The sequence below is a fragment of the Lactuca serriola genome, chromosome 2, assembly GCF_051521515.1.
Source record: "Lactuca serriola cultivar US96UC23 chromosome 2, Lser_US96UC23_V15, whole genome shotgun sequence".
Taxonomy (NCBI): domain Eukaryota; kingdom Viridiplantae; phylum Streptophyta; class Magnoliopsida; order Asterales; family Asteraceae; genus Lactuca; species Lactuca serriola.
In genome coordinates, this window is record NC_136409.1 from 162051932 (window position 1) to 162064061 (window position 12130).

Below are 12130 nucleotides of genomic sequence, written 5' to 3' on the forward strand. Positions count from 1 at the left end.
GGGCTTGGACCGGAAGGTCAACAGAGTTGGGCCGGAAGGCAACAGAGTTGGGCCGGAAGGTCAACAGAGCAGGACCGGAAGGTCATCAGGGTAGGGCCGGAAGGTCTACCCGAGTTGTGGAGCCGGAAGGTCCACTGAGACACATTGGCCGGAAGGCATCATAGATCTATAGCCTCGAGTGGCTAATTTATATGCATGTGGTCTTTTGGGGAACTCACTAAGCATTCGTGTTTACCGTGTTATGTGTTATGTGTTTCAGGTACCTCAAAGGATCGCGGGAAGGCACCGGCGTGATTGTACATACACTCGGGACATTGAGCTATGATTGTGGATCCTGGATTTGATATGATGTTTAGAAAACTTTGTTGACTATTATGGTGTTTTATATAAAATGACATGTGTTTTGTTTAATTAAAAATAAAAAATTTATTTGAAAAATCATGTCGTTACACATTTGGTGATATGCTAGTTGTAGCGTAAAGTAGAGTATTAGCCCCTTATATGATGTGAACATGTTGTAGTAAGCTGTTAGACATGTAGACTAGTTTAGAAAGTTGCTTGTGATGTTGGATTGTTTGTTTGTCTGTTTTTTGTATATGTCAACATATCTTGTGGTGGGTTGAGGGTGGTCTTTCTTTGTATGGTAGGCCAAGATACTTGGGCAGACCAACATTACACTGAAGGCCAGATGCGAACCAACTTTATGCTACAGGCGAGTTGGGAGGACCAGTCATGGATTGAAGGCCAATGTTTGTATGCTTGTATGTATATTGTGATGTATGGTATTTTGGGGAACTGACTAATCTTTAGCTTACATTTGTGGATTAAATGTTTCAAGTACTTCAGATGATCATCGAGGGCGAATGTGTGACTGTACACACATCGACAACTTTTGTATTTTGTGATTCCACATTAATGATCATACTTTGAATTTTGGGGTGTAAACTTTTGGAACAAATGGTTTTATGATATTACTTTATGAAAATGGCTACTTTTACTTAAGATAAAAATTAAAAGTTTTGCCTTGAAAATTAAGACGTTTCAAGTAGTGGTCGAAGAAAATATGGGAAAGCGTAAAAAAGGTGAGATGATGAAAACCACAAAGAATTTTGATGTGATCCACAACATGACGATGACTGTGAGAATCGGTAACCTTATGTTTGTAAAAAATTATTATAAACACTTGTAACCTTGTAATCAGTTTTATAGTTAAAAATCGAGCAAATTGCAAAATGGTCCATATGGTTTATTGTTTTAGTGGGTACAATCCAAAAATATTTTAACTTGTAAAAATAGTCTTTTTTACGTGGTTTGCTTTTGGTTAAGATCCTGCGATAACTATCATACACTTTTAAATTAATATTTACATTTTAAATATTTATTCCATTAATTTAATAATTAGAAAAAATATATACTATTCACAACCCCAACCCACCCCCTCTTCGTCGTAATACTCTCTCTCTTTCTCTCTCTCTCTCTCTCTCTCTCTCTCTCTCTCTCTTCTGATCACTCCTTCACTAAAACCTAACATTATTACTTTTATGGGATTGTAGACAACATCGAACACCCTTACGTCCTCCTCTGATCACCAACACTGTTAACCATCCTTCCTTCCCCTGACCACCCTTCTCTACTCCTTTGGTCATTAACGTCGTCGACCACCCTTCACTCCTCATCCCTTCACCAACATTTGATCTGTAACGAATCTCCATCTATGTTTACCTTCCCTAAACTAGTTACAGATCTGGAAACCTAAAGTTAAAGCTGCTTCATCACACCATCTCTCTCTAGTTGATCACCAATTTGGAATGAGGATGGATCTTCCAAGTCGAAGTGTCTCTACATTTTCCTTCCCACTTTATCTTCTTTCTTCTTGTTCATCACCGACATAAACTCCCTATGGCTAAGCTATCTTTTTTGTCTACATATCTTTTTGACATGTTTTGTTTGCGTCGCACATACTAAGCACATACATTAGCTTTTGACGCAAATGTTAACTAGAGTCTTTTAACCTCTTCAGACATCTTTTAACCTAAAAAACACAATTTCTTAACAAAAATCGAATGTCTCTTTTTATTGTTTGAGTGCTTGTTTCTTGTAACCTCTTCAAACATTAATATTTTTTTTGTTACAATGCCCCTTTTCTCTAACCTCTTCAGATAATAACACTTTTTGATTGAATGTTTTTTTTTTTATTTCTCCATTTTAACTACAACGAAATAAAATAAATATCAAATGTATCTGTTAATTCATACAATTTACTTTCATTCTTTTATATTACGACATACTGTTTAAAATATGACCTATATTATCCTATTGTCATTAAAATAAAAAATAATTTAGGAGACACATTAATCACAATATAATGTCACAATAAAAAATATAAGAAGTTGGTTATGAAAAATAAAAATGTTATATGATAATAAATAAAATTTCATCTAGATTTGCTACCTATTTATAATAAAGTAATAAAAATAAATTAAGAAAAAGATTTTTTTTAGAGAAAATATTGACTAAAGTAAAAGGCCTTATAATTCAAATATTGAATCTCTTATATGAATTGAAATTTAAAGAAATTGAATTTTGATAAAACCTTTCAATATTGTAAAACTAGAAGTATTTAAAATTTAATACTGAAAAACTCTTTTAACTTTAAAAATCAGTATTTAGTAACCAACAAACGTTAAAAAACAAATAATTTTATTCTTACAAACTGCAGACGATTGGTTCTCTTCTATTGTAAAAGTTTGGAGATGTAATCCGCAGACTACATATATTTTACCTCTGAAACACTAAATTTTGATTTTGGTATGTATATGTCAAAATAGTTCTTCAAATTCTTGAATTGAGAGTAACCGAAGATGATAGTTTGTCTGGCCCGGGAAGAGAATCACCGGCAATGGTGGGTGCTGATGAGTGAGTCTTTTTTTCTGATTATAAAACTATTAGAATAAATAATAAAAAATGTAAAATATTCATTAAAAAGGTAGATACACGTTACCATTTATACGAAAGATATTTGTCCTGTAAGCCACAAAAATCAACATACCTATGACTATTTTTGTAATCTACTCTATAAAACTATAAAACTAGTGAAATGAAAAGACCGAAAATGTAAAGCTTTTTCTGAATTTTCCCTAAAGTTATTAATTTTCATCAAAAGAAAACCCACACGGCCTCAACTCGGTTTCAAATCCTAGTTGGAACAGTTGAACCGTTTATTGCAGTTTCATGCGAACAAGGTTCGCAGTTGACAGTTATTATATACTTAATCGCTAAGATCATTCTTTCGTCACCTTCCTTGCTGTTTCCTTTCTCCCAAAGTCGGTTTACACAAACCCTATATAAATCCACCCCACCCCAATCTCTACTTCCAACAATCAACCATGAATTACAGAACTTTAGACCTGACACTCATCTCAGCAAAGGGGATCAAGAAACCTTCTCTCACCGGGAAACCAGACGTCTACGCCGTAGCTTACATCTCCGGCACCACCAACAAACAAAAGCTTAAAACCCATGTTGACAAAGATGGAGGTTCCAACCCTACCTGGAACTTCCCCATGAAGTTTACAGTCGACGAAGCCGCCGGCTTACAGAACCGCCTGACACTCGTCGTCGAGATCAAGGCCGTCGGGACGTTCAGTGATAAGAATTTGGGAGAAGTTCGTGTGCCGGTTAAAGAGCTCTTGGAAGGCGCGTCGACTCAGCAGCTTGTGAGTACTTATCAGGTGAGGAAGCATTCCGGGAAGCCGAATGGGTTTCTTAGTTTTTCGTATAAATTTGGGGAGAAGTTTTCCGGTAAGGCGGAGGAGCCCGTCATGGCTTATCCTCCCGGTATGGCGGTTGGATCTAGTGCCGCGTATGCGCCGCCGTATGAGGCAGCAGGTCGGTATTACCAGCAGGCCCCTGCCGCTACTGGATATCCTGGATATGCGTACCAACACCAGCAACAACCGGGTTATGGTGGTTACCCTCCGCCACCGCCGCCAGGGTACGGTGGATATCCTCCGCAGCAGGGATATGGGTATCCGGCGGCAGTTCAGCAGCCTCCGAAGAAGAATAAACTTGGTATGGGGTTAGGAGCCGGTTTGCTAGGTGGAGCACTGGGTGGACTTTTGATCGGCGATATCGTGTCGGATGGTGGCGGTGGATGTGGCGGTGGAGGATGTGGTGGAGGCGGTTGTGGCGGTTTTTGATGTTACTTTCCTGATATTGGGATTTTTTTTTCTATAATATTAGTATGTAACTATGTATGGTTTGTTTGTTGCCCTGTCGATTGTAAATGGCTTAAATTCATTAATTCGTTTCACTACAAGATATAAATCAATTTAATATTTTATAGAAGTAAAATACCTAATCTTAGTAGTGTTACAATGTGATTACGTTTTCCTTGAATGATATAATTCATGTGGTACATGATAAAGATATAAACCAATTTACTTTAACTTTATAGAATACTCAATCTTTTTATAGATTTTAAAATTCATAAATGATTCCTTAACCTATGTTTTTTTACATTATAGGGTAAACAAAAACAACAAAATTGTTGGTTATTAACTTATTATGTCAAAGTATAATAAATAGTAAGACAATTGATAGGAATGTAATGATATTGATCCTATGTCATATCACCTTATATAACTTCTATTTATTAGTTTAAATTTGTCTTAATAGAAACAAAATATTATTAATAAATACAATAGTCAATTTAACAGTAAATATTTATTTTATTTAACATTTAAATAGTAATAACAACAAAACAAATATTAATTACTCTAAAATGATCATTTTTCTCGTCCTCAAATCGGTTTCAAATATTTTCAACTAAGAATACTTCCAGTTGAATAAATCGTTGCATGACTTTAAATATCTTGTCATACATAAAGAGTGAACTTAGGGAAGTTTGGGTATAAATATAGTAAAATTAATATCATCTATGTACTCAAATTTAAGAAATATATGAATTGTGTTTATCTTCCATTGATTACACATGTTCATCATTTTCATGATTATAAATGTTCTTATTATTTCATTTTATGGTCCACTGATAATAGAAAATTGTGATTGTAATACCATAAACTTTTCCACATCTTTTTTTTTATCAAACTCTTGTTTGTTTGCAAACAGTATTTTTGGTCCTCAGCTAAGAATAGGATTGCTTTGGAAAAGACATCTCACTTTGAATAGATGCTATTTGTAAGTTAGTAAAGGCTAATTGGAGTGAACGTGGAAACGGAGTGTGCGAACACCATCCTCGGCTAGGCATCATGAGCGTCAATGTGAAGTTTCGTGGTTTCGGCTACGTTGCATCACTTTTCTCTCTCTCTCTCTCTCTCTCTCTCTCTCTCTCTCTCTCTCTCTCTCGTACGTTAAAACCACGCATGTGGTGGTGGTTGAGGATCATGGTTAACGTGGTGGTGAGGTTGAAGGTGGCCACGTCAGACCACTCCCCCTCCCAATCCCGATAGCCTAACCTACATTGAAATTGTTACTATTGACCCGAAAGGTAACCTAATATGTTTTCCTACTAATACCTCATTAAAGATAAGATTTTATTAGGAGAACAATCTAACACCTTGATTTCATTTAACCTAGAATATGGGAAAACGTGCAATATCCACAAATCAAACGACAATAAGTTTATATGATTCATCTAGAACTTCACAATTAGAGAATGATCGGTTCAACCTGATTATATATATATATATATATATATATATATATATATATATATATATATATATATATATATATATATATATATATATATATAACCAAGAATTACACATTCACAAATATAAATCCTTATCACAATCAACTATATTATAAAGTCATATACATAAGAGTTGAGAAATATGTGATGGGTTTTCTAAGCATCTATACACGAAGACTAGGCAATGGAGCATTCAGTATAAACCCTAAATGTACATGCACCATAGATCTAGATTTTAATATTATAACAACGTACTTTCAAAACTATGAATTTAAACTATCAAAAGGGAGAGATTTACTAACATTTCAAGTATAATCGTATATACTTGTGAATCCTTGAAGATCTTGAGTTCCCTTGTCACTCTTGGAAGATCTAGTACCCAAAGTAGGAATGCCTCTAATGGCTCATATCCAAAAGATTAAAGCCCTAGAAATTTTAAGAGAGAGGAGAACGGTTATGAAATCCGATAATTCCAACCTTGGGGAGAGTAGGATCCGATTTTTGGTAGCCTAGAGGGGTCTTTATATAGTTTTGGTAACTTATAGATAAACCTGATTTGAATCGATTAAATAATCAAATTTAATCCTGATTCAAATCCTTATCCTTATCTGTTACATGGAAAGATTCTGGAAGCCTTTTAGAAGCACTCAAAACCGTCCACATCTATGGATTATCCAGAATGTTCGTTTTGCTCAACTATTGAACAATTAACATTCAACATTTGTACCTTTTAAATGAATCCAAATAATTCCAAATTAGTTCTAATTATTTCAACTAGTTTCTAATTAATTTATTAACTTGTAATGAATTAATAAACTATTAGTCTCATTCTCTCAAATTCTTTTCTAACTATTTTAGCTTTTAAGGGCAATCCAAAAATGACTTTGTTATTATTCTCAAAGTTATATCAATCCGTTATGACATTGGATACCTATTTTCAATAGTATGAGTCTTCAAGTTGAGAAGATCAACGTCATATTCTAGTGTGCATCGAACTTGTATCGGGTACTACTAGGTACTACTGGTGTGCATCATCACCCTTCGAGTTGTGTACACTCTAGATAATCTCATCGATCGAGCTTTTCAATTTGCTTTGGAAATGCGTTGTTTTTAACATGCTCAGTGGAATCCAACTATCAATGTCCAATAATCCGATTCAAACGAGTTTTTATCGATTCTTTCACACTGGTTCAATCTGGTTTTTGAAGAAACCATTCGGTTCGATCCATTCTAAAAATTGGCATAAAACTAGTCGTTTTTGAACTACTCTCATTTCCGATTCCTGATTCGATCGGCCGGTTCGAACTGGTTTTTAAAACATTGATATTTTGGTATTCTGGGATTAGAACAAACAACATACATGCACCTATTGAGTTTCATTAATCCTAACAAAGAACAAATCCATAAGTAGCGTAAACTACAAAATTTATTCTAAGGCAAGTTAAGATCTAAACCATACAAGGATCTATAGTCTAATAATATGAAAAAAAATATAGTCAAGAAATACTAACCTTTTGCAAAATCGAATTTTCTTGAAGAAACCTTATGGTTGTTGAATTTCTTGAAGCTTTAGGAAGGATAAGCATGCAAAGTAGAATGCCTCTAAAGTGTCATACCCAAAAGGTTAAATGCTAGAACTTGAAATTGATGGTCCTAAGAGTAGTCCACTATATTTCAAGAAGAGAAAAGATAAAAGCCAATATCGAAATTGAGCAGGCAATGGATGGAAATATGAGGAGGCAATGGATGGAAATATGAGGAAGCTGGAGGGGTTTTTATAGCTAAAGGTGACTTGGTGGAAAAGAAACCTAATAAGGATAAATACCAAATTTGAATCCTTATTTTATTCAATTCAAAACAATTTCCACCTCCTTCCACAAATCGAAGAATTCAAAAATCACTAGGGATAATCCCTAGCAGATTTCCGTCCCCTCCTAGGGGTCATAATATTCTAGTTATTTAACTTTTAAATAATTAACATTCAGTCCATGTACTTCTAATTAATACCAAATTAATTGTAATTAATTCCAAATCAACCCAAATTATTTTCAAATTAATTTATCAACCTACGAAAAATTAATAAACTATATATCTCTTCCCTTAATATATATTCTAACTCTTTTAGCTCTTGAGGCCAACCCTAAAAGAACTTTGTTATTATTCCCAAAGTTATACCAATTAGTTATGACATTGTACACCTATTTCCAACGACACCATGAGGTGCGGTATGGGTGATGTGGCACCATCGTGGTGGTTATAGTAACACCATTCCGTCCTTTAAATTCACCACACTTTTCCCCTACTTGTAGAATTCCATTACACCCAAACCCTTCCTACTTTTCCTTTTGTGTTTTTTTTCAGTTATTTAATATAGTAGTATTTAGTATTAAAATTGAGATGTATTGAGGGGTGACTATTTCATAGGTGAGGGAAGAGTGGTGCGAAATAACATGGCGTTGAGTTGGTAGAATGAAAGTATGGGGAGTGTACCTTTTGGTCTTAGGTTCCCATTTTGATAATAAGAATGCACCGAAATGGCAAGAGTAGAGATAAAAACCGATACATAGAGAGGGATAGAGGAAGTTGGGAGTATGAGCGTGATTTAGTGCAATCTTTGGTGTCAATGTTAAAGAGAGATATGACAAATGAGAGAGATCTTCAGTAAGATCTTTATCTATTTTCAGTGAGTTATGTAGCTAGTGGGATAACATAGGATAGTGGGAGGTAAGATGTCGAGGCTGCATATGAAGTAGATTCAAGATACCATACTATTAGAATATCCATGAGAGAGAGAGAGATAGAGAGAGAGAGAGCGTCTCTATCTAGATACTATCTATCAATAAATTATTTGTTATTAATTAAGAATGGTGAGCCATGGTCTTATCCATAGGATTTAAGGAAGAAAATTATGGAGAATGAGATGTGTTAATTTGATAGGAATCAGACTTGATCCTTGACACACTTACTAGTAGGAAAGAAAATACCATAGAACAAGTGGGTATTCAAGGTAAAGAATAAGCTTGATGGAAGCAAGAGATACAAGTCCAAATTGGTGGTTATGGATTTTCATCATAAAATTAATGTTGATTACAATGAGATATTATCTTCAGTCATGAAGATGACAACAATTAAATCAATCTTGAGTATTGTGGTTGCATAAGACCTACATCTAGATCAACAACTTCTAGATGTAATGAAAGTTATCTTATATGAAGATCTTCGTAAAGACATGTGTATGGAATAACCATAAATTTGTTAGATAATTGGAAAGGAAATTATGGTATGAAAACCAATGAAAATCCTATATAGATTATTGAGAGAGAACCAAGATCATGGTACTTAGAGGAATGGTTATAGGAGATTTGAGAAGGATCATAATTGCTTGTGAAGAAGTTTGCTTCCTCCAATATTATCTCGTTGCTACACGTTAATGACATATTTATGGCTTAATAGACATGCAAGAACTCAACAGGTTGAAGATATATTTCTCTCAAGAACTTGAGATGAGCTAGACAAATACTTCACATGATTGTAGTTAAAGATAGTGTCTGAGACGCTATAAAACTTTCTCAAGAGAAGTACATCAAGAAAGTGTTTGATAAACTCAACATGACATGCTAAAGCCATAAATAAACCTCTGGGAAGTTAACTTAAGCCTAAAAAATAATTATCACAAACAAAAGAGGACAATGAAGAGATGACTAGACTTCCTTTTGCATTGGCAATAGGCAACTTGATGTATGTTGTGGTATATACGAGGCTAGACATTTCTTATGTGGCGGGGATTGATAGTAGGTTAATGTCTAATTCAAGGAAAGCGCATAGGAAAGATTTTCATATTCACACTTTAGTGGATATTAAAATTCAGGGAATTATATAGATTATGTGTTCACTATTAGGGGTACATTAATTAGTTAGATGTCTATATTTAAGAAAAGTGTTTCTCGTTCAACTATAAAAGCATAATACTTGTCATGGTCATTGCAAAAGTTTACAAAGAGATTACTTTTCTAAATGAATTCCTATCACAGTTAGGAAAGAAAAAGAGCATTCTTTATTGTGACAATCAAAATACAATGTAGTTCATCTCACGAATAATCCAACACACACACACACACACATATATATATATATATATATATATATATATATACATACACACACACACAACAAGGTGGTGAAGATAGAGAAATTGAATTTGTACACAATTGGCCTCGTAAAAGACCAATGAGAAGCATAGACTAGAGAGGAGGAGGTTGCAGAGTGTTGGTTTACAAAATGTACACGCCTTGAATGGAAGTTGATTCATTGATCGGTAAGTGATAGATTTTTGAGTTGTGAAAAATGAAAACTAACCAAACATAGAACGACTAGGGTTTCATATTATTATCAAATGAGAAGTACAAGATACATGAAAGGAAAAGACATAATATATAGACTAGATAGTTAGGGTTTCTTAGCTAATGGGCCAATATAAAATCAAATACAAAATAAAGCCTAAAATCTAATTAGGTTAACATCCCCCTCCAACTTACAATGCAACAATAATAAGCATTAAGAGTTTGTCACACAGAAAATGAAATCCAAGAGCAGTCAAAGGCTTCGTAAGAATATCAGCAATCTACAAGGTGGAAGGAACATAAGGAATGGAGATAGTTCCTTTCTGGAGATGATGTCGTGTGAAGTGACAATCAATCTCAATGTGTTTTGTGTGCTCATGAAACACTGAATGCTTGGAAATCATTATCGCACTCTCTTTGTCATAATACAAAGGGGTAGGCTGAGAGATGTGAACACCCATATCTGCAAGAAGCTATCTCAACCAAACAATCTCACAAGTAGTGATAACCATGGCTCGATACTCAAATTTTGTAGAAGAACGAGAGACATCATGTTGTTTCTTACTCTTCCATGATATCAATGAATCACCAAGAAAAACACAATACCTAGTAGTGGACTTATGATCATAAATATCACTATCCTAATTAGCGTTACTATTGGCACACAACTCAAGAGATGATGTAGATGGAAACACAAGGGTGAGAAACTGAGTACCACGAAGATATCTCAAAATACGAAGAACGGCTCCCTAATGAATAGTAGAAGGGGCAATGACAAACTGGCCAACCACATGAACTGCATGATCAATATCCGATCTAGTGACAGTCAGGTAAACCAAACTCCCTACAATGGTACGATAAATGTTTGTATCTGATAAGGGGACACCATAAGTTGGAGAATACTTTGCATTACTCTTTATAGGCGTATCAACTGTAACATTATCCGTGAGTTGTGCGCATTCAAACAAGTCTGAAATATACTTAGTTTGAGATAAAAGAAGAAACCAACAGATGAAAAGGCTGAGAAGTATGTAGCCTTACTGGATTCATGGGAGACTGATAACTCCAAGATCAATGGTTCTTCTTCTTACAGAAAGCACACTCGTCAAATGCAACTTTGAGGAGTTTGAAGACTGAGGTTGTTGTGGAACAACAAATATAGCAGGAGTAGCTTTCTTGGGACCTTTGTCAACATGAGACTTGATACGAGTTTCTTCAGCAATCAACTCGTGAACAACCGAATCAACAGTGGGAAGAGGTGTGCGATGCAAGATTAATCCACGAAAGCCTTCAAATTTGAACGTAATGTCATCAAGAACTGAACCAAACGTTTCTCTTCCCTTCTATCAATATAAGGCTTAAAAGCCTTCAACACATCAGGTTCTGTAAGAGCCAAATAATCCCACAAATTCAACATAGCCGCATAAAATTCCTGAACACTGAGATTATTCTGTTGGAGGGCTCGAATATCAGATACTGCTTTGCAAAGTTAGACTAAGTATATAGCCTAGCCAAGTGATCCTAAACCTTCTTTGTTGTATCATACTTCGCTAACTGAGTACCAATAGACTAGATAACATAATTATTAATACAAGTACTGATCTTGGAGTTATCAATCTCCTATGAATCCAGTAAGGCTGCATAATTCTCAGCATTTTTCATTTGTTGGTTTCTTCTTTTCACCTGTAACAATTCCCCACATAGTCTTGTCGCGCAAGAAATTCTTCATAACATAACTCCAATAGGCATAGTTCTTATCATCAAGTTGGATACTAATGGACCGAATAAAATCATCTCTCGGGGCCATATTTCAATAATAGTCAAACAAGAATAATCAAAACAACAGTAAATACAAATAACAACATCAATAATCAATAACTCGAAATCAACAAAACCAACATGTGGAACGAAACCCCTTGAAATCAACAAAACAAACAAATTAAACCAACCAGAATACAGAAACGAGCAGCAACAATCAATAGTTCGATCCGCGCAACGTCGTGCCTGCTACCACTCGCCCCAAAAACAAAAAATACAGAAGATCAACCTAACTTTGATACCATGAAAACTAACA

The 12130-nt window shown here is 34.8% G+C and overlaps 1 protein-coding gene across 1 annotated transcript; it reads left to right on the forward strand.

Annotated features, from left to right (window-relative positions):
• Window positions 1–3299: 3299 nt before the first annotated feature.
• On the forward strand, window positions 3300–4355 carry LOC145087215 (protein SRC2-like). The gene has a single exon (XM_079025124.1). The coding sequence runs from the start codon at window positions 3387–3389 to the stop codon at window positions 4197–4199; it is 813 nt and encodes a 270-aa protein (XP_078881250.1). The 5' UTR covers window positions 3300–3386; the 3' UTR covers window positions 4200–4355.
• Window positions 4356–12130: the final 7775 nt, after the last annotated feature.

Excerpts from the sequence above, each read along its gene's own strand:
- LOC145087215 (XM_079025124.1), top strand. The coding sequence starts at position 3,387 with ATGAATTACAGAACTTTAGACCTGACACTCATCTCAGCAAAGGGGATC.